Source organism: Macrobrachium nipponense, chromosome 44 (assembly GCF_015104395.2).
Source record: "Macrobrachium nipponense isolate FS-2020 chromosome 44, ASM1510439v2, whole genome shotgun sequence".
In the NCBI taxonomy this organism is placed as follows: Eukaryota; Metazoa; Arthropoda; class Malacostraca; order Decapoda; family Palaemonidae; genus Macrobrachium; species Macrobrachium nipponense.
In genome coordinates this window covers 39,219,640-39,243,129 of record NC_087221.1, presented here as the reverse complement: position 1 = coordinate 39,243,129, position 23,490 = coordinate 39,219,640, and the positions used below count along the sequence as shown (strand labels likewise).

General features: G+C 49.9%; 1 protein-coding gene across 4 annotated transcripts in view; it reads left to right on the top strand.

The window, feature by feature from the left end:
* LOC135204204 (ras guanine nucleotide exchange factor Y-like) overlaps positions 1-23,490 on the top strand; it is a 191,588-nt gene that overhangs the window by 94,036 nt on the left and 74,062 nt on the right. For all 4 annotated transcript variants that reach the window (XR_010312128.1, XM_064234293.1, XM_064234294.1 and 1 more), the window contains 2 exons: positions 2,348-2,473; positions 14,457-14,569. Coding sequence is in view for 3 of the 4 variants with exons in the window: in XM_064234293.1 (XP_064090363.1) it covers positions 2,348-2,473; positions 14,457-14,569 (239 nt within the window). In the remaining variant the exon portion in view is untranslated. The remainder of the gene's footprint in view (positions 1-2,347; positions 2,474-14,456; positions 14,570-23,490) is intronic.

Below are 23,490 nucleotides of genomic sequence, written 5' to 3'. Positions count from 1 at the left end.
AACAGAAGAAATATTGCATTTTCTTGTACGGATGAATGTTTTAGGCTTATTGAGTTATGTTTACTAATTACCCTGTAACTACGAAAGTAAGAGGAATTTTGACGAAATATTTTGTATACGTATTCTCAATTGCCATATAACCTTGGGATACGCCCCCACACTGTACTATATCATATGTCTGGTACCATCGATAGCTTTCTTAATTATTCAGAGATGAGAGGAGGAGAAGGAAGCTGGTTTTGGGTTCACTTAATTACATTACTTTATATTATTGTATTAATTCATAAATTAGCAATATTGGAAATATTTTGGGAAATGAAAATAATTCATTTTGAGCAGAATGTTCTATAAACATATGCATTTTAAGGCTTCTTTTGTCAGCGAGGTGAATTTTAAAAATAACTCATCATTAAATGGGCAATTGAGTGTTGTACAGATGAATGTCGGGGTGAGTATCAGGGAAATGGGGATGGAGCTGATCAGTTCACTTGTTACTGTGAACAGTCTTGCTTTTCCGCCAAGATATGTGAGCTTCTCTGGTTTACAAATGTCTATTTCCTGATTTGTTTCGAGGTCAAGAAACAGGAGACAATACATTACTGTTTCAGTAATGTGGAATATGCAGATTTGATGTGTTTTTATGGGTTTTGAAACAGTTCCATTTCTAGATAACACAGTTACAAACTCCACTGTTATATAAAAAGGAAATTAGCAATTGAGCTGATGTGAATAAAATACCTCCAAATTTATTGTATTCTTTAGATATTGAACAAGGGGAAAAAATGCATAGGGCATTCATTGAAACCTCCCTCTCCATCAATAGTATTCACTGGATTGTGATGAAGGAAAGAAAAGCAAGCCTCAGTGGCGTGGTTGGTATGGTATTAGCGTCCCACCTCGGTGGTCGCGGGTTCGATTCTCCGCCATTCCATTGAGGAATGAGAGATGTGTATTTCTGGTGATAGAAGTTCACTCTCGACGTGGTTTGGAAGTCACGTAAAGCCGTTGGTCCCGTTGCTGAATAACCACTGGTTCCATGCAACGTAAAAGCACCATACAAAAAAACTAATGGTATCTCCCCTTCATCAAAAATAGGTCTGTTCATTTCATGCTGATCAAAGATTTAAAATGTATTATCAAAAATCTCTCCTTCTCCATCAGAAGTATTCGTCACACCATTCAAAGGGAAAACATGCACCTATGCAAACTCTTTCATCTCTTTCTGATGAAAAAGAATGGGAACATTATGGAAAATTCACACTCATTATTCTTTATTGTCAAAGGGAGCCTATTCATACAGTAATCGAAAGACGTAAATGCTAACATTGTTCAAAGTACAGTATCCTCCTTACCTGTGATCCCTTGCCATCATGATTACTGTCACTATCTCAACAATACTACCGTGACGAGGCTGTTGGACAGAGTGCGCTTGAGTTCAACAACTACACATAAATGTTGTCAAGCAACATTTACTTTACTTTCTTGACACATAAAGCTAATCATTATAATTAATTATATTAAGTCTGGTTGCATGTGATTAACTAGTTGAAGGGACTGTAATATTACATTTGTCAATAACCTGTAAGAGAAAATCACAATTCAAAAGGCTAGCAATTGAGTTGCTTAACATGCTTCATCAACCCCACCCTCCATATCCCTGACTACTCACTCTGACATCCTGTACTCACCAGCTTACTTGCCCTTTTAGTGAAAGTTTCAGCAAATGGCGCATGAAAAGTTAAGTATTGTTCGTAAGACCTCATATATTTATGACACTGATAATATCAATGCAACCTGTTTTAGGTCAAGTGTCCTTCCTTTACTAGAATAGACTGTTGTTCTTCAGTGTGGATGTCTGTTTCTGCCAGAGATATATGTCTATTAGATATAGTTGTTCATGGTGGTATGACTTGGAACATTGATGTATGGTCTTTTGTTACTTTTTCATAAATTGTATTTTAACAGAGATCTTTCACTTCCAAAATTGATCCATGAACTCTTTTCCATATTTTATTTACATTTTTATTTATTCATATATTAATTTGTTAATTTATCTGTTTTCTAGTAACTGATCACTTTCTGTTTCCCATTACCTTCTGTTACTTCTTTTGAAAGAACATCATATTCTTTTGAAGCTTTAGTTTTAAGTCAATGGCCTCTGTGGGCTTGTTCCATATGAATAGGTTCATCTTCTGAATATAGTAATAATAATAATAATAATAATAATGATAATCATCATCATCATCATCATCATCATCATCATTATCATAATGAATATTTAGCTATAACCTTTGTTTTATTCAGTATTTTTTATAAATAAATGACCTTATTAATTTTTCCTCTCCAGGCAGGAGTTGGCACAGTTTAAAAGAACGTTATCGGAAGAGAATTATTCATCACCTTCCTATATTTCTCCACTATGGTATTAATGAAAATCATCTCAAGCGCCTGTCATCTGAAACAGGGGAGAGAAGTAAGTTACATGCACTGAAGTTACTTGATATTGTAGAAAACTTGCTTTATCATACGCTCTTAAATGATCAAAACTTCCAAGTTTTCATAATTAAAATAATCAAATGACTGCTCTTTTTAGTGGAAAGGTAAGAAATATTGTAACCATGGCATTGTTTGACAGTCTCTGTTAATCACTGAACTTTGTTTTTAAAGATTTAGGATACTTGGTAATTAAAGAATTAGGATGTAGGCAGTCCCTGGGTTACGTCGGCCTCGGCTGACGTTGTTCTGAGCGTGTGGCTCTTTTTAAATAAATTTGGGAAGAAATTTGTTTCGACGTCGACGTTATGTCATTTCAGTCGAATGGTGCACTGTAAGTGATGGAAGAATATTTGTATATTGTTGGAAGAAATTAAACAAGATCATGGGTACACCTTACCAGAAGCAAGGTAAATCAATTTTGAAGTTTTCAAGACAACCAAAGGATTAAAGGTAAGGCTTTCATCACTTTATTTCTCATTTTTAGCAATTATTGGTATGGTGTTCTGGCTAATGGCATTTTCTGGCTTACGTCGTGCTTCAGGAATGGAATGGCCGAAATAACCCAGGGACTGCCTGTACATAGTAAATAGGAAGTTGTAAGTTTATTACATGCAGGCATAAGATTTTTTAGGAAGAAAATTACATTATAAGTTTTAGAAAGAATTGGAAAGTCTGTGTTGTAAGTTGGACCATCATCATTACAATTGCTTTTATGTTGGCTTTTCCCTTTTTGGGATTAGATGTGTTCCTTGTACCTGAATTGTGATTAAGAATAGGTCTTCATCTAGGTGGACCATCATCATTATGATGGTTTTTATGTTAACTTTTCCTTTATGCGATCAGATGTGTTCTTTGTACCTGAATTGTTATTAGGAGGCGGTCTTCATCTATTTCATATTCCATGATTTCTTGGGCGTTGTAAAATCCATCATAATCATGAGACATAGGTCTGCTTTTTCAGTATCTGGATACCACAGAATCGGTTACATGCTCGACTACCAGTCTCAGGGTCCGTGTTCAACTCTCCGCTTGGCCAACACTAAATGAGAGAAATTTATTTCTGGTGATAGAAATTCAGTTCTTGATGTGGTTTGGATCTCACAATAAGCTGTAGGTGTTCTGATACGAATACAAACCATCGGTCCTTTACAATAGGAATGTAACTTGCGGCAGCTGGAACCGGTTGTAAGCTTCGAACAAGGGAGTTCGGTAGTTAACTGTTTGTCCGACAGTCCGCGAACCGCGCGACTGGGAGGTGAAGATCCACTTTGCTTTCAGCCGCCGACGGAGACAGGCGTGTTGTTCGCCTCTCTGCCCGCTATCGTCGTATGCTTTGTATCTTCTCAAACTTGGTTTGCTTTGTGTGTATGGTAAAATACTGTAAGTACGTGTGCTTTGTATTTTATTATTGACTTTCGTAATGGATTCCCGTGAGCTGGAGTCGTCCCCACGCCCCCCCATCAGCCACAGAGTTTGCCCTGGTGTGGAGGGCTATAAGTGTTTGGCCTTCCGCTCCTTTCCAGAAGTGAATCCTCATGAATTGTGTGCTCGGTGCCGAGGGCGCGAATGCTCTTGGGCCGAGCCCTGTGATTTGTGTAATGCTTGGTCAGAGGAGCAGTGGGTGCTCTATGAGGGTAGGAGGAAGCGACGTAAGCCTGCCAGGAGTCCTCGGAGGGTTCTCCGGTGACGCCCTTGGTCACAGACACGTCGTCTTCCTTCCTGCCGCCATCTCAGCTTCCGTGTATGGCCCCGTTCCTTCTCTTCGCCTGATCTGTCGAGCGTAGAGGAGGGGGCGAGGTACCCCGACATTCAATTGTACTCGGGGTCTTCAGTTCGTTCGGGGTGGGGCTTGTCCCCCCCCTCCCCTGCGAGGGGGAACCCCTCTTACTTACCTGACCTTTGGCTCCTCAGGTGCTCCTGCTGTGGGCGACGGCCTCGGCCAGGTATGGTTCTCGCTGGGCCTCCAGGGGACGCCGAGCGTTCGGGGGGCTGTTGCATCACCTGGCGGGTGCTGCTCCGGTCACCCATGGACCGGTGACCACCACCACCACCACCACCACCACCATCTTGACCCCGGGGTATGCCGCGCCTCCTCACCTGGTGTATTCCCAGCATGTTACTACAGTAACTCCCTCAGCTGGTTTCCCGAGGAGGGTCGTGCCACCGCCGCCTGGGCTCACCGCTCGCCTCAGCCCCCGACCTTCGGTGCCCCAAGAGTTCGCCCCTGGACCTTCCACCTATACCCAGGATGTCACTGATTGCTGTTCCGCCTCCTGCTGTACCTAATGTTCCTGCTGTGCCTGCTGCTCCTGTTGTGCCTGCCATACCTGGACCAGCCCCTGCCGATGTCATTCCGGACAGGTGCAGCCGGGCCGTGTTGCTTCGGTAATAGCCCAGGCTCCGTCCTGGATGGAGGACCTGACGTCTGTCCTGAGGAAGCTGACGAAGAAGAAGAAGAGGAAGAGGAGGAAGGTGTCGTCGTCGTCTTCATCGTCGCCTGCTGCCGCCTCTTCCCCTTTGACTTCCAAGGCTTCTAAGCTGAGGGAGAAGAAGGCTGCCTCCTCCCCCCCCAAGAAGTCTCCTTCAGGAACTTCTAAGGGCCCGTCTACTCTGGTGGGACGGGGGGTTCTTCTGCTGGTCCTCCCGCTCCTTCGGGAGCAGGGCCCGTCTCTCCTTCCACAAGGAAGAAGAAGACGGGGACCAGAGGGGGTACCGGCTAACACCGGTACTTCCTCACCTGGTTCTAAGGGTTCTGCCTCTACACCAGGTTCCGGCTCAGCCTCACGTTCGCGAGAGGTATCAAGTGTACGGTCACCTGCCAAGGCTCAGGCTTCCGAGTTCGCTCGGCGCCAGGACTGAGGCACGGAGTGGAAGACTGGCGAGAGTCGCTCAGATGACTCCCGCTAGGCCACCGATTGCTCTTGTAGTGATCCGCAGGTAACCAGGGTAAGCTGCGTGACCAGGCCTGCAGCTCGGTCGCCACCGCGGGTTGGCGATCGCCTACAGCCCCCCCAACCACACCAGTTCTACCGGTGAGCGAGGGGGGAGCGTCAGGTCTTCCTCTCCAATCCCTTCAACTTCCTCGGTTACGCCGGGAAGAGCGAGGCGATCCGGAGAGATCGTGACAAGCGGGCTCCTCACGGTCCCGCCACGACGCCCTACGAACCAGGCACGGTCTTAGGACCGACCAGGTCGTATGCGCAAGTAGCAGGAGGAGACCAGGAGGGGTCTGTCGCTGTTCCTCCTTCCGAAGGAGGAGGGTCTCGAGAGGCGTTCTTGTTGGAGGGACTGGACTCCACAAGACGCAGTCACTCCCGAGATCCAGAGGTCGTTTGGAGAGGTTATTGCGCTAATTCGTCAGCACAACGACCTCGGGGAAGGATCGCCGCTCCCACCTTCTGAGCCAACGTCCCAGCTCGAGTCGTTCTGGGGTCCTAAGAAGGAACCCAAGACGACAGTGGGTCTGCCGCTGATCGGCTCTGGCTAACTCGGTGTTGGGCCAGGTGGACTCTCTCGTCTTCGGACAGGAAGGTTCGCTACGGTCTGGCAGGTCTTCCAAGCTACTTCCCCCGCCTCTACTGCAACAGAGGAGATTCTACATGCCATCAGAGGACCCCCTGCCGCCCAAACAGGTTAGCCCGGAGCTAGCTAAGCTAACTCCGGGAGTGTCTCTGCAGCAGCTCCTGTTGGAGAACTTATGGTTCTCGCAGCAAGAGGCACTCGCCTTGGAACCAACCGCCATGGCGGCATTCCAAGCAGTCTCCTGGTTACACCTGTGGTCCTTCACGGTGTCTAAGGTCGCAGCCACCTCGGGAAATATCACTCCTGAAGGTGACCCGGCTTTTGGGAGACTGTGCTAGTCGGGAGGTAGAGCCATCTCCTACCTAACCTACCAGACAGCAAATCTGTGGGCCAACCTGGTTCTTTGGCGTAGAGACGCAGTCCTCACCCGAGTGACCAGGGCGGCTGGGCGTGAGGCGGCTCTGGGTCTTCGCAACGGACTGGTGGGGAGTTCCTCCTCTCTCTTTCCTGGAGAGATGGTGGACGCTGCGGTGGAACGACGGTGCACTGACAACAGTGACCGTCTAGTACACCAGGCAGTCTCGAAGGCGTCTGGGCAGCCTCGAGCTACTGCGGCCAAGCCCAAGGGCTTGGTTAGCGCTTCCTCTGCGACCAAGACGATCACATCGTCGAAGTCCAGGGGAAAGACTCTGCCTTCGACTTCTTCTAGGAGCAACCGTAACCAGCCCTCCTTCTCACAAGGGGGAGCTGGGAAGAAGAAGCCGAAGAGAGGTGGGAAACGCTAGGGATGGCGTTCCCCCCTCACCTGCTGCCGGAAGTGGGGGGTGCCTGGCGAGCCATTGGGCAACTTAGCAGCGCTATGGAGCGGAGACCTGGATAGTAGATGCCCTTTGGGAGGGGTATCTACTACCCTTCGAGTCTCGGCCACCCCTCACCTCCAACCCGGTCCACCTTCAGACCTACGTACCCGGAACATCCAAGGACGTAGTACTTCGGCAGGAAGTCCAAGCCATGCTGAGCAAGGAGCTGTGGAGATCGTTAGGGATCGATCACCGGGCTTCTACAGCCGTCTTATCCTGGTGGAGAAGTCTTCAGGAGGCTGGCGCCCGGTGATAGATCTCTCTCCCCTGAACCGATTTGTTCGCCAGTCTCGGTTCACGATGGAGACGGCATGCTCTGTGCTCGACTCCATCAGGGAGAATGACTTCATGCTTTTGGTGGATTTGAAGGACACGTATTTCCAGATACCCGCTCATCAATCCTCCAGGAAGTACCTCCGCTTCATCCTCGACGGGACGGTGTACCAATTCAGGGCACTTTGGTTCGGTCTCTCAACTGCCCCACAGGTGTTCACACGAGTGTTCACTCTGGTGTCTGCTTGGGCCCACTCATCAGGGATACGTCTTTTGGGGTATCTCGACGACTGGTTTGTCCTGGCGAGCTCCCGCTCGCAGTTGCTACAGGACAGGGATCGACTCCTCGAGTTCTGCCGCAATCTGAGGATTGTGGTGAACTTCGAAAAGTCAGATCTCGAGCCCAAGCAGAGGATGAAGTACCTGGGTATGCTGATCGATACGGTAGCAGGACGAGTCTTCCCCGCAGACTCGTGGATCAGCAGATTCAGGGAGGCAGCCTACCAGTTTCTGTCTCGGCAGGAACAGTCAGCTCAGCAGTGGCAAGTCGTGATCGATCAGTCACCTGTCATCACTCAAGAAGTTAGTCCCTCAACGGCATCTTCACCTGCGGTCTCTCCAGTGGAGACTAAAGGAGAGTTGGTCACAGGCAAGAGACCCGCCATACTTCCCCGTGTCCCTCACGGAGGAGGTGAGGCAGGACCTAGCCTGGTGGCTGGACGACAGGAGCCTCGCAAGAGGAGTGCCTCTTCGCACTCCCCCCCTGGAGATGTTGCGGTTTCCAGACGAGTCAACCGAGGGATGGGGCGCACACCTGGAGGAGTTGCTGACTGCAGGAGTGTGGGATCATCATGACAAGCACCTTCACATCAACGTACTGGAGCTCAAGGCAGCATTCCTCGCTCTCCAAGAGTTCCAGGACCGTCTGATGGGACACTGGGTGGTGTTGATGTGCGACAACACCACAGAAGTAGCATACGTCAACAAACCGGGGGGGGCCTAGTGTCCCTCCCGTTGCACCAGTTGATGTTGCAGGTGCACGAGTGGGCCATAGCTCACTCAGTAGAGCTGTCAGCCCGCTACATTACAGGCAAGAGGAATGTAGTAGCATACAAGCTCAGCCGTCGGGATCAGGTGATAGGGACCGAATGGTCCTTACACCCAGACGTGGCGGAAAGGCTCTTCAACCTATGGGGGCGTCCAGTCGTGGATCTGTTCGCCACCCGGCACAACAGAAAACTTCACGTTTTCTACTCGGCTGTGCCGGACCCATGGGCAGCAGCTGCAGAGGACGCTCTTCAACACCCGTTGGACAACCTCTTCGTTTACGCCTTTCCCCCGTTCTGTCTGATTCGCAAGGTGATCAACCGAGTGCTGACTACCCCGAATCTCAAGATGATCCTGTTGACTCCCAAATGGCCTGGTATCCGGACCTGCTGGCTCTTCTCGCAGAGCGCCGAGAGGGATTCCCCCATGGTGTCGTAGACGGGGTCTATCTCCTCTCAGAGCCACTCTTCAGCAGGTAGCGGATTTCCTCGTTTCTTCGCCGAGAGAAGCTCCTCTCTGTCCCCACACTCAAAGGATACAGAGCCGCCCTGGCCCTAGTCCTGAAACTGAGGGGAGTGGATATCTCAAACTCGTTCGAGATCTCCCTGCTAATGAGGAGCTTCGAGAGGTCTTGCCCACCCAGGGAACTCTGGCCCCCAGGGTGGGACGTGACTCTCGTCCTTAGGAGTTTAACTCGAAGTCCCTTTGAGCCACTCCGAGAGTCGTCAGACAGGGATATGACCCTCAAGACCCTCTTCTTGCTGGCCCTGGCATCGGCAAAGAGAGTAGGGGAACTTCATGGCCTTTCCTTCGACGTCAAGCATTCCAGGGGATGGGGATCTGTGAAGCTCGATTTCGTACCGAACTTCGTAGCGAAGACTCAGAATCCTTCGGTCCCTGCCGACCAGTTCGAGTCTTTCACAATCCCCTCCCTAATGGACTTCACCGACAACAATGCGGATGAGATGCTGCTTTGTCCTGTGAGGGCGCTACGGCGCAATCTGAAGAGAACTCAACGCCTCTTCGTTAGCACCGGGGTGGCCAAGAAAGAAGTATACAAGAACACTTTCTTTCTGGCTGCGTGAGGTGATCAGGAGGGCGTAGGAAGCTGATGGTAGCGACGACATCCATACCCTTCGTCTGAGAGCCCACAAAGTCAGAGGTATTGGTCCTTCCCTTGCGTTCCGCAAGAACTTCTCCGTGGCGCAGGTACTGAAGGCAGGGGTCTGGTCCAACCAGACCACCTTCACCTCCTTCTACCTTCGGGATATAGCCCACAGGTCCTTAGACACTTTTTCCTTGGGACCCGTGGTGGCTACTCAACACATGTAGCTTACCTAGCACCTGAGCAGACAGAACACCATCGCATCCTTGTGTGACTGCATGAAGGGATGGGTGAATGAGAGTGTGACTGGCCTTCTCTTCATCATCTTTTTCTCTCCCTCTACCTGTGGGCAGAGGGACGCTGTCGTCACTATGCTGGAACAGGGGGCGATGCAGGTAAGCTACTCGACCGAGCCCCATCCTATCCCTTTCATTAGGGATAGGAGCGATTATCCACCACTTCCCCCAACAAGGGGGGAGAAGTGGAAGCCAACAAGAGACAACCCATGACTACATATTGCTTCTTGCAATAGGAACAAGTTCTTGCTTGCTAGTTTTTGAGAGGTACGCTTGCCTCCCTCTTATTACTTGGGTCCAGAGGTCTGACTGTTTATCCTGCAAGTACATGCCCCAATCATTGGGCAGAGGCTAGGATCCCTCCCTCTGCTCTTACGACCAGGGAGGGAACCAAGGTTGGATGAACACCAGTCTGTTCATAAGACTCAGATTCCACCCACCAAGAAGTGAGTCTTCCTATTGTAAACGACCGATGGTTTGTATTCGTATCGGAACAAATAACAATTTGCCGAAAATTGTATTTTTTCTAACTATACAAACCTGAGGTCCTTGACACATAGTCCCACCTCATGCCACCCCTCACTCTGTTTTTTTCCTGGGCCTAAAGCAAAGGGGATCTTCACCTCCCAGTTGCGCGGTGCGCTGACTGTCGGACAAGCAGTTAACTACCGAACTCCCTTGTTCGAAGCTTATGACCGGTTCCAGCTGCCGCAAGTTACATTCCTATTGTAAAGGACCTCAGGTTTGTATAGTTAGGAAAAATACAATTTTCGACAAATTGTTATTTTTCGACAAATTGTTATATTAGACCTGTCACATGATCAGCTGATATGGGCCAGTGAAACATGGATGTCCAATTAAAATTATGGGATTAATGTCATTGTAGGTTAAGCTACACATGTCCATCATGAGCTGTGGAAACTTGAACACCCATTACTAGCACATAATGCAAAGATGTCAGATACTATAGCCCAATAACAGATGCCAGTACAGGAGCCCAAGACAGAACTGTAGACATGAAGGGCCAGTACAAAAAAAACCCAGAGACATTGGTGTTAACCATGGACCACAGAGGCACATTGATATGAGAGACAAAGAAATTGGCTCTTGTCACAGGTTACCTAGATGATCAGCTGAAAACACAGGTAACATGCTACTGTACGGCACTAATTTCATACTGAAGAACTGTCTGCAATACAGTGAGAACATGGATAAGGAAGTTGATAAAACTTGGATTGTTCTAAAGGGTTCACAATAATACAAAATGTAAAAAGTCCGTGTATAATTTTGAAGACTTTACAGAAAGCTTTCTGTAAAGTCTTCAAAATTATACACAGACTTTTTACACTTTGTATTATTGTGGACTTTTTAGAACATTATATATACTCTCGTGATAGAGAGTTTTTCCCTAATAAAACTTGGATTATTAGAGAAGAAAATCATTATTAAGTAAGCTGAGAACATTGTCACATATCAGCAGTATTGTCCATCATTGAAGATGGGAAAAAGGCCTGATCAATTTGTAAGCATATCTCTGCACAGTCAGGCCCTATGTAAATCTTAGTGTTTTTACTCAGTGGCTTGCTTAGAATGCTTACAATAATAATAATGATAATTTAGTTCTTAACTCTTTCAAATCCGTTTAATTTTGAGCACTGTGTCCCCAGATATCCGAGGTGTCTGGGAGCGCTCGACAGTGCAAAAAAAGAATTATTTTGAAGATTCAGCAAAATTATAAGTTTTATGCCAACGACGTTCATTTTGCTGTCCTTTTTTTTCTAAATGTTAGTATTTTATGGTGGAATAGTCAGAATAAGAGTCACAGCCCTCTAAATACGAAAAAATGCGAGTTTTTTAAAATAAAAAATTTACTTTTTTTATATATTTTCGTTCGTAACCCTAAAACTATAAAAGTCAGGCAAATGAATTATTTTTTATGAGAAAGCTAATAAAATTCTCTAAATATCGACATATAAATCAATGGAAAACGAATAAGTCTAGCCGGTGAAAAAATTGATAGAAGAGGGTCAGAAACAGACCGCTCTGGCCGGCGCATGGTGAGAATTATCGCTATAAATTTTTTTTTTTTTAAGAGCCCTATCTCTGTTATTTTTCATAGAAATTCCTTTGTAAATATATGAAAATGTAGAGGAAAAGTTGAAGAATAAAGGGAAAGTCAAGAAAAATGGCTTTGGTAACGGTAACAGTTTCATTTTGACGTTATAAGTTGATTGAAACAAAAAAAAATTTTACCGTTGTCAACATTATTTTATCGCTAGAATAACAGTTTTTTGAAGAGCCCTATCTCGGTCATTTTTCGTAGAAATTACTTTGTAAATATATGAAAATGTAGAGGAAAAGTTGAAGAATAAATGGAGAGTTAAGAAAAATGGCTTTGGTAACAGCAACAGATTCATTTTGACATTATAAGTTGATGGAAACGAAAAAAAATGTTACCGTTGTCAACATTATCGTTCGTAGCTCGAAAGCTATACATAACAGGTAAATTTCTTCCTCCTACTTTAGACAAAGTAGTTCCATGGTTGGCTTGGTTGGGGTTAGGTTAATCCTACGAGCCTTCCAAGAAAAGTCATAGTCTATTAGAAGCCTCCTTATCTTGGCATCTTCTGGAGATTCAGATCCCTGCCAAAACTCTAATTGTCTCTTATGGGATGCATTAATGCGTTTTCCGTTACTTTTACCATAAAAACTATGCGAATGCATGTTGGAAAACTATTGTTCTTGCGTGACGTAACCATGTAAACAAACACTTGTGTCAACAACAGCTCGCACATGGGTCACTGAGAGGGAAGTGTCGGTGCGATTAGCTGATTTCATTTTGAGAATTTTACTGCGCCAGGGATATGAGCATGCGCAGTACAGGAACTACTTTGCTGGTGTATTGATACCCGAGATACATGGTCCAAGGTATGATATAGTTTATGGAAATTACTACTTGTCCGAAAATTTAAATAAATGCCCCTACCACACGTATGAAAATTTTAGGTAAATTTTACGTACCGCTACGTCAGTTGGATAGATAGGGGATAGAGTATTTTTACGTACTATTACGTCAGTTGGACATGAAAGGGTTAATTGAGTTCTAGTTAGCAAATTCTAAGCATGTCCTCAACACAGCCGCAAAAGTATTTGATCCACTGTATGGGGTAGCTGGCTATGTAAAAAGTGTTTCGCACTCTGCCTACGCCTGTGTAACGATTCATCTAGTTGAGGAAGACTACAATGCTGATTTGTTTTTACCATTCACATAATGATAATGATGATAATTTTTGTTGATGAATAGTTTAAATGACTTTCATTGATGATAATTTTTGTTGATGAATAGTTTAAAGGACTTTCATTGGTAACTTCATCACAGTCACATGCCGGCAGGAGCCCTGATCCCACTCTCCATAGAGATATTGATGTACTCATATATTGGTGCTTTGAGTCAAAATTGATTAACAATAGGAACTTTGATGTTGCATGACTGTGGGTAGCACAGCTACTTCCTCAAGTTGTAAGTCCTCCAAGCTTTTCCTTCACATATGGCAGGAAGAACAGTAGGTAGGATGATCAACTTTACATCTGCGGCATATTTAAGAAATCTGGGCACCACATGGTCCAAGACTATGTTGACTGGCAGTAGATATATTGGCAAAAGAAAATGAGGTTACTGAACTCACGAGATCTGCAAGGCTCTGTGGCATCTGTGGTGCATGTCACTGGTAGATCTGTTTGCTACAGGCAGGAACCACAAGCTCTTCCTTTCCACTTCCAGATAAGCCAGACCTATTATAGAAACTACTTGTTTGTCCTTAATATCGAAAGAACTAGCAGTAATAAGAAGACTCACAACTTTTCAACACTAAAATTCTTACAGAAATAGAAACACAAACTCAGTGCATAAACAGCAGGTAGTCATAACCACACAAATGACTGGACAGGGTGTAACCAGGTATCAATTCAACTCTTAGTAAGTAATTGCAAAAAAGAAAAAAAAACACACCTAAGTAGTCTTAACTGTGCAATAGTTCTGAAATGAAGGCATAAAAGCTTAGTTATAGGAGACCATTGGAAATATATCAAACCAATGATGAAAACTTCAGGATTAAGATCACAGGAAATTTTATTATGAAAATCATGTAAAGAAAAAGCTACACAGAGGAAAGAGTGAATAAAAAAGTTGTGATGAATGGATAAGAATATAGCTTGTTGAATCCTTTAAATTCTAAGCAGCGTGTGAACCATATGGGAGACAGACAAGAAATGAATAGCCAATTATTGGGATCTGAAACACCCAGTGCACTTGCTCTAACTTCTCTGCAGCAGTGTACCTTTTTATTAGTCTGCCAGTACAATTTATGGTCTGGGATTTTATGTATGCAGAAAATAGGATATGTTGAGTAATGGGTTTTTGGCAGAACAGATAATCTTCAATCACCAACAACAAGAATAAACATTAGTCCTGTATTCTCTGTATATCTTTTGTAAGGTAGACTTCCAGGAAATGTTTTTGGTGGAAGGCGGAAATTATAAACATTAAAATTTTTATATGATATGCTGCATAAAACTTGATTATTTTATAATATCCTGACATGATAGTCTTAAATACAAGATTGAGGCAACATGCTAAAAGTAAATTGGTGTGGTTTACTTTTAAAACAATAAACAGGAATCACCATGCAATTTTAGCAGTTAATAAAGTATAATATGCAGATTTTGACCTAAAATCTGGGAAATATTTGTTTCTATAATTATGTCATCATGTACAGTAATTTGTAGGATAGAGGTGCAGCTTTTACAATTAGAATGTAAGTGCAGATGAGGTACTACTGATAGTTCCCATTATTTCAGAAGATCATGGAAACCAATCTAAAAATGATTCCAACAGTCGTAAAAGGCCTTATACGAGAGATGAAGATTACTTGATTTTGAAATTCATAAGTGAAAACAAAAGACATTCTCAGGTAAGAAAATATTACGTGTTGATAAAAAGTTTCTGGATTACTGTAGAATGATTGGTCTAGTAATAATAATCATATATTCTGACACTGTCTCAGGTCATCTTATCCTTAGCAACTACCCCTGATCTATATTTTCCCAACTATGTCCAAGACCTAATAAACAAATTACCGTTCATATTTTATTTTATTTTTGAAAATTTATTGGTAATGTAGAAAATACTTTACAGTAGGGTTGTAGTATTACTACGGGTATACTTGTTGCCGCTTTCAACCTTATTTGGACTTGATTTTCAATCACACCATCAGTTTGTTCCGATACGTAATACAAACCATCGGTCCTTTAACAATAGGAATGTAACATGCGGCTGCTGGAACCGGTCGTAAGCTTCGAACAAGGGAGTTCGGTAGTTAACTGCTTGTCCGACAGTCAGCACACTGCGTGACTGGGAGGTGAAGAACCACTTTGCTTTCGGCCACACTGGATGACAGACGTGTTCTCCACTTCTCTCTGCCCGCCATCGTCGCATGCTTTGTACCTTTAAAACTTTGGTTTGCCTTCTATTTCTAGTGTGCTTGTGTGAAAATCCCGTAAGTACTTGTGATTTTTGTAATTATTCTGTGATTATGGATTCTCATGAGCTGGAGAGTTCCCCACGCCCCCCCATCAGCCGCAGACTGTGCCCTGGTGTGGAGGGCCGTAAGTGTGGGGCCTTCCGCTCCTTTATCGAGGTAGATCCTCATGATTTATGTGCTGGGTGTCGGGGGCGCGAATGTTCTCGCACCGAGCCTTGTGATATGTGTTGTATGTGGTCGGAGGAGCAGTGGGTGCAATACAAGGGGAGGAAGAAATAACGTAAGCCTGCCAGGGAGTCATTGGAGGGTTCTCCGGCTACTCCCCTGTTCACTGACACGTCGTCTTCTTTCCTCCCTCTGTCTCAGCTCCCACGTATGGCTCCTTCCCCTTCGGGGGGGGGGTTATTGTTCCTTCTCTTCGCCCGATCGGTCGAGCGTGGAGGAAGGGGCGAGATACCCCGACATCCAGTTGTACTCGGGGTCTTCTGTTCGCTCGGGGTGGGACTTGTACCCCCTCCCCTGCCGAGGGGGGAAACCCCCCCCGCGCGCGCCACTAACCCGACCTTTGCCTCCTCAGGTGTGCCTGCCGCGGGTGACGACCTCGGTCAGGTTTGGTTCTCGCTAGGACTCCAGGGGACACCGAGTGTTCGGGGGCTGTTGTATCACCTGGCGAGTGGCTCCAGACCGGTAACCCACGGTCCAGTAACCACCACTACCACCACCATGTCGACTCCGGGGTATGCTGCCCCTCCTCATCTGGTCTATACCCAACACATGACCATGGTAACTCCTTCCGCTGCTGTCCAGGCGCCGCTACCAGGTGTACTGAGGAGGTTCGTGACACCGCCGCCCGGGTTTGCCGCTCTCGCCTCAGCCCCTGACTTCCGGTGCCCCAAGAGCTTGCCCCTAGATCTGCCGCCGGTGCCCAGGATGTCGCTAGCCACTGCCCCGCCTCCTGCCGCACCTGCCATTCCTGCCGTACCTGCCGTCCCTGGACCAACCCCTGCTGATGTCGTTCCTGCTCAAGGTGTTGCTGCTCCAGTCGCAGGTCCTTCCGGACAGGTGCAGCCGGGCCTTGTTTCTTCGGCAACTGCCCCAGCTCCTTCCTAGATGGAGGACCTGATGACTGTCCTGAGGAAACTGACGAAAAAGAAGAGGAAGAGGAGGAAGGTGTCGTCGTCGTCTGCTGCCGCCTCTTCCCCTTCAACTTCCAAGGCTTCACAGCCGAGGAAGAAGAAGGCCGCCTCCTCCCCGCCTAAGAAGTCTCCTTCGGGAACTTCTAAGGGCCCATCTCACTCCGGTGTGACGGGGGGTCTTCCGTTGGTCCTCCCGCTCCTTCGGAAGAAGACAGGGACCAGAGGGGTACCGGCTAATACCAGTACCTCCTCACCTGGTGCTAGGGGCTCTGCCGCTACTTCAGGTTCTGTCTCAGCCTCTCGTTCGCGAGAGGTACCAGGTGTACGGTCGCCCGCAGGTGACCGTGCAGCCAAGGCTCAGGCTTCCGAGTTCGCTCGGCACCAGGTCCTAGGCACGGAGCAGAAGACTGGTGAGAGCCGCTCTGGTGACTTCCGCCAGACCAGCAATCGCTCTCGTAGCGATCTGCTGGTACCCAGGGTTGACGCGACAGTCCCAGACCGGCCGCGGGCTGAGGCTAGGAAGAGGTCCCCTCAGTCTCCCCCACCGGCCCAGCAGCACGACGCGCTGTGAGGACAGGCCCCGCTCCCACCGCGACAGCGGACTCTGCCGGTCCCCTGACTGCTGCTCCCACCGGGACTGGACGGGTATGGGGGCCAGCAGCAGCTCTTCTGACGCTCGGGACCTGAGCCGCTGTTCTCGGTCCAGCCGCTCTCCCCTGGAAAGCCGCGCGACCAGGCCTGCAGCTCGATCACCACCGTGGGTTGGTGATGGCCTAAAGCCCCCCAAGCACACCGGTCCTGCCGGTGGGTGAGGGGGGAGCATCAGGTCTTCCTCTCCGATCCCTTCAACTTCCTTGGGTCACACCGGGAAGAGCGAGGCGAACCGGAGTGACCGTTGGGAGCGCGCTCCTCATGGTCCCACCACGATGCCCTACGAACCTGGCACGGTCTTAGGACTGACCAGATCGTACGTGCAAGTGGCCAAAGGAGACCGGGAAGGGTCTGTTGCGGTTCCTCCTTCTGAAGGAGGAGGATCTCGGGAGGCGTTCTTGCTGGAGGGGCTTGAGGGTCCGTCTCCGTAGGACGCAGTCACTCCCGAGATCCAGAGGTCGTTTTCTGAGGTTATTGCGCTGATTCGTAAGCACAATGACCTTGGGGAAGGATCACAGCTCCCACCTGCTGAGCCTACGTCCAGGCTCGAGTCGTTCTGGGGTCCTAAGAAGGAACCCAGGACGACGGTCGGTCTGCCACGATCGGCTCTGGCTGACTCGGTGCTGGGCCAGGTGGACGCTCTCGTCTCTGGACAGGAGGGTTCGCTACGGTCTGGCAGGTCGTCCAAGCTACTTCCTCCACCTCTACTGTGACAGAGGAGATTCTACGTGCCATCGGAGGACCCCCTGCCGCCCAAACAGGTTAACCCGGAGCTAGCTAGGCTAACTCCAGGGGTGTCTCTGCAGCAGCTCCTGTCGGAGAACCTATGGTTCTCGCAGCAAGAGGCACTTGCCTTGGAATCAACCGCCATGGTGGCATTCCAAGCAGTCTCCTGGCTAGACCTGTGGTCCCTCACAGTGTCTAAGGTCGCGGCCTTCTCGGGAAACATCACTCCTGAAGGGGACCCGGCTTTCGGGAGACTGTGCCAGTCTGGAGGTAGAGCCATCTCCTACCAAGCCCACCAGACGGTCAACCTGTGGGCCAACCTGGTTCTTCGGCGTAGGGATGCAGTCCTCACCTGAGTGACCAGGGTGGCTGGGAGCGAGGCGGCTCTGGGTCTTTGCAACGGACCAGTGCGGAGTTCCTCCTCTCTCTTCCCAGGAGAGATGGTGGATGCTGCGGTGGAACAACGGTGCACTGACGACAGTGACCGTCTAGTCCACCAGGCAGTCTCGAAGGCGGCTGGGCAGCCTCGAGCTACTGCGGCCAAGCCCAAGAGTTTGGTTAGCGCTTCCTCTGCGGCCAAGACGATCGCATCGTCGAAGCCCAGGGGAAAGACTCTGCCTTCGACTTCTTCTAGGAGCGACTGTCACCAGCCCTCCTCCCAGCCCTCCTTCTCATGAGGGGGAGCTGGGAAGAAGTCAAAAAGAGGTTGGAAACGCTAGGGACGGCGTTCCCCCTCACTTGCTGCTGGAAGTGGGGGGGTGCCTGGCAAGCCATTGGGCAACTTAGCAGCGCTACGGAGCAGAGACCTGGATAGTAGACGTCCTTCGGGAGGGGTATTTACTACCCTTCGAGTCTCGGCCTCCCCTCACCTCCAACCCGGTCTACCTTAAGACTTACGTTTCCGGTTCATCCAAGGACGTAGCACTTCGGCAGGAAGTCCAAGCCATGCTGAGCAAAGGAGCTGTGGAGATCGTCAGGGATCGGTCACCAGGCTTCTACAGCCGTCTTTTCCTGGTGGAGAAGTCTTCGTGGGGCTGGCGCCTAGTGATAGATCTCTCTCCCATGAACCGATTTGTTCGCCAGTTTCGATTCACGATGGAGACGGCATGCTCCGTGCTCAACTCCATCAGGGAGAACGACTTCATGCTTTTGGTGGACTTGAAGGACGCGTATTTCCAGATACCCGTTCATCAATCCTCCAGGAAGTACCTCCGGTTCATCCTCGACGGACAGTGTACCAATTCAGGGCACTTTGCTTCGGTTTCTCAACCGCCCCACAGGTTTTCACGCGAGTGTTCACTCTGGTGTCTGCTTGGGCCCACTCGTTAGGGATACATCTTCTGAGGTATCTCGACGACTGGTTAGTCCTGGCGAGCTCCCACTCGCAGTTGCTACGGGACAGGGATCGACTCCTTGAATTCTGCCGCAATCTGGGGATCATGGTAAACTTCGAGAAGTCAGATCTCGAGCCCAAGCATAGGATGAAGTACATGGGTATGCTGATCGATACGGTAGCAGGGCGAGTCTTCCCTGCAGACTTGCAGATCAGTAGATTCAGGGAGGCAGCCGACCAGTTCCTGTCTTGGCAGGAACAGCCAGCCCAGCAGTGGCATGTCGTGATCGGCCACCTGTCGTGACTCGAGAAGTTAGTCCCTCACGGGCGTCTTCACCTGCGGTCTCTCCAGTGGAGGCTAAAGGAGAGTTGGTCACAGGCAAGAGACCCATCGTACTTCCCGTGTCCCTCATGGAGGAGGTGAGGCAGGACCTAGCCTGGAGGCTGGATGACAGGAACCTCTCTCTCTCTCTCTCTCTCTCTCTCTCTCTTCGTCTCTCTCCTCTTCCCCCCCTCCTCATCTCTCATCTCTCTCTTCTCTCTCTCTATCTCTCTCTCTCTCTCTTCTTCTCTCTCTCTTCCTCTCTCTCTCTCCTCTCTCTCTCCCGGCCCCGCCCCAGCCCCAGAGATGTTGCTGTTTCCAGACGCGTCAACTGAGGGATGGGGTGCACATCTGGAGGAGTTGCTGACTGCAGACATGTGGGATCATCATGACAAGCACCTTCACATCAATGTACTGGAGCTCAAGGCAGCGTTTCTCGCTCTCCAAGAGTTCCAGGATCGTCTGATGGGACACTCGGTGGTGTTGATGTGCGACAACACCACAGTAGTGGCATACGTCAACAAACGGTGGGCTTAGTGTCCCTCCCATTGCACCAGTTGACGTTGCAGGTGCATGAGTGGGCTGTGGCTCACTCAGTAGAGCTGTCAGCCCGCTACATTCCAGGCAAGAGGAATGTAGTAGCAGACAAGCTCAGCCGTCGGGATCAGGTGATAGGGACCGAATGGTCCCTACAGCCAGACGTGGCGGAAAAGCTCTTCAACCTGTGGGCGTGTCCAGTCATAGATCTGTTCGCCACCCGGCATAACAGGAAACTTCAGGTTTTCTACTTGGCTGTGCCGGACCCATGGGCAGCTGCAGAGGACGCTCTTCAACACCCGTGGGACAACCTCTTTGTTTAAGCCTTTCCCCCATTCTGTCTGATTCGCAAGGTGATCAGCAGAGCGCCGGTCACCCCGAATCTCTGGATGATCCTGGTGGCTCTCGAATGGCCTCATGCCATTTGTTATCCGGACCTGCTGGCTCTGCTCACGGAAGCACCGAGAGAAATTCCCCCTTGGCACAACCTCCTCTGCCAGCCACACGTAGAACGGTACCACCAGTCACTCCAGTCCCTTCGTCTTCACGGCTGGCCGTTATCCACCATCTCTTGCGAGCGAGAGGCTTTTCTCACTGAGCAGCAACAGAGATGGCTGGGTACATCAGACAGTCCTCTGCAGCTGTTTACCAGGGGAAGTGGGCCGTCTTCTGTGGTTGGTGTCGTAGACGGGGTTTATCTCCTCTCAGAGCCACTCTTCAGCAGGTAGCGGATATCCTTGTTTTTCTTCGCCAAGAGAAGCTCCTCTCCGTCCCCACAGTCAAAGGATACAGGGCCGCCTTGGCCCTAGTCCTGAAGCTGAGGGGAGTGGATATCTCGAGCTCGTTTGAGATCTCCCTTCTGATGAGGAGCTTCGAGAGGTCTTGCCCACCCAGGGAACTCAGGCCCCCAGGGTAGGATGTGACTCTCATCCTTAGAAGTCTGACTCGAAGTCCCTTCGAACCACTCCGAGAGTCATCAGACAGGGATCTGACCCTCAAGACCCTCTTTCTTGCTGGCCCTGGCATTGGCGAAGAGAGTAGGGTAACTTCATGGTCTATCCTTCAACGTCAAGCATTCCAGGGGATGGGGTTCTGTGACGCTCGATATCGTCCCGAACTTCGTAGCGAAGACTCAGAATCCTTCGGTCCCTGACGACCGGTTCCAGTCATTCACATTCCCCTCCCTAAAGGACTTCACCGACAACGATGCGGATGAGATGCTGCTTTGTCCTGTGAGGGCGCTACGGCGCTATCTGAAGAGAACTCGGCACCTCGGGCTTGAGTGTCAACGCCTCTTCGTTAGCACCGGGGTGACCAAGAAAGAAGTATCCAAGAACACTCTTTCTTTCTGGCTGCGTGAGGTGATCAGGAGGGCGTACGAAGCTGATGGTAGCGACGACATCCGTACCCTTCGTCCGAGAGCCCACGAAGTCAGAGGTAGTGGTCCTTCCCTTGCGTTCTGCAAGAACTTCTCCGTGACGCAGGTCCTGAAGGCGGGGTTCTGGGTCAACCAGACCACCTTCACCTCCTTCTACCTTCGGGATATTGCCCACAGGTCCTTGGACACTTTTCCTTGGGACCTGTGGTGGCTGCTCAACAAGTTGTGTAGCTTACCCAGCACCCAAGCGGGCAGAACAGCATCGCATACTTGTGTGACTGCATGAATGGATGGGTGAATGAGAGTGTGACTGGCTTCTCTTCCTCATCTTTTTCTCCCCCTCTACCTGTGGGCAGAGGGACGCGGTCTTCACCACGCTGGAACAGGAGGCCGATGCAGGTAAGCTACCCGACCGAGCTCCATCCTATCCCTTTCATTAGGGATAGGAGCATTTATCCACCACTCCCCCTAACAAGAGGGGGGGGAGTGGAAGCCAAGAAGAGACAAACCCATGACTTCATATTGCTTCTTGCAATAGGAATAAGTTCTTGCTTGCTAGTTTTTGAGAGGTACGCTTGGCTCCCTCTTATAACTTGGGTCCAGAGGTCTGACCATTGATCCTGCGGTACATACCCCGATCATTGGGCAGAGGCTAGGATCCCTCCCTCCCTCTCTTCCTCTTTTCTCCCTCCATCTCAGCTCCCTCGTATGGCTCCTTCCCCCTCGGGGGAGGTTTCTCGCTCCCTCTCCTCTCTCGATCAGTTGAGCGTGGAGGAGGGGGCGAGATACCCCGACATCCAGTTGTACTCAGGGTCCTCCATTCGCTCGGGCTGGGAACTGTCCCCCTCCGGGCAAGGGAAGACCCCCCCCACTAATCTACCCAACTTTTCCTTCCTCAGACCTGCTAGCCACGAGGGATGATCTCGGACGGGCCTGGTACTCGTTGGGGATGCAAGGGACACCAACGGTCCAGGGGCTGCCGAGTCACCTGGCGAAAGGGGCCATGCCGGTTACGCGCGGGCCGACCACCACGACTACCACGACGGTGTCCATGCCGGGCTACGCTGCTCCGCCACACCTGGTATACTCTCAGCACGTAGCCACGGTGACCCTGACAGGCGCTGTGCAGGCACCTCTGCCGGAGGTTTCGATGCCCGCGGCTATACCACCACCTGGGTTTGCCGCTCCTGCTGCAGCCCCGGACTTCCGGTGTCCCAAGAGCTCTCCTCTAGACCTGCCTCTTGTGTGGAGGATGCTGCCGGTTCCTGCCCCGCCTCCTGTTCCTGAGTATGCTGCCACTCCAGCCCTGGTACCAGTTCCTGCCGCCGTCATTCCTGCCTGTGGTGTTGCTGCTCCCACCCCAGGTCCTTCCGGACAGGTGCAGTTGGGCCCTGTTGCTTCGGCAACTGCCCTGGCTCCGTCCTGGATGGTAGACCTGCCGGTGGTGCTGAGGAAGCTGACGAAGAGGAAGAGGAAGAGGAGGAAGGTGTCGTCTTGTTCTTCATCGTCTTCTTCGTCTTCGTCGCCTGCCGCCACTTCCCCTTCAACTTCTAAGGCCCCACAGCCGAAGAAAAAGAAGGTTGCCTCCCCCCCCCACAAGAAGGCTCGTGCTGAGACTTCTAAGGGTTCGTCCCACTTTGGTGCGACAGTTGGGACTTCTGTCGGTCCTCCTGTTCCTTCGGGAATGGGGCCCGTCTCTCCTTCTGCAAGGAAGAAGACGGGGACCGGAGGAGTGTCGGCTAACGCCAGCACCTCCTCACCTGGCGCCAGAGGTTCTGCCTCGGTGCCAGGTACTGTCTCGGCCTCTTGTTCGCGAGAGTCACCGAGTGTATAGTCACCTGCGGGTGACTGGACAGCCAAGACCCAGGCATCCGAGTCCTCTCGGCGCCAGGATCCAGGCACACGGGGTGGAAGACTGGCAGGGGTCGCTCAGGCGACTCTCACCAGACCAGCGATCGCTCTCGCGGCTACGCGCTGGTACCCAGGGTTGACGTGACGGTCCCAGACCGCTCACGGGCTGAGGCGAGGAAGCGGTCCCCTCGGTCGCCTGAACCAGCCTCGGCTGGTCCAAGTGGCGTGACACGCCGTGAGGACAGGCCTCACTCCCACTGCGACAGTAGACTCTGCAGGTCCCCTAACCACCGCTCCTACCGGATCCGGGCGGAGAGGGGGATCAGCAGCAGCTCTTCTGATGCTTGGGACCGTCGCCGCTGTTCTCAGTCCAGCCGCTCGACCAGGCCTGCTGCCCAATCGCCACCGCGCGGGGGG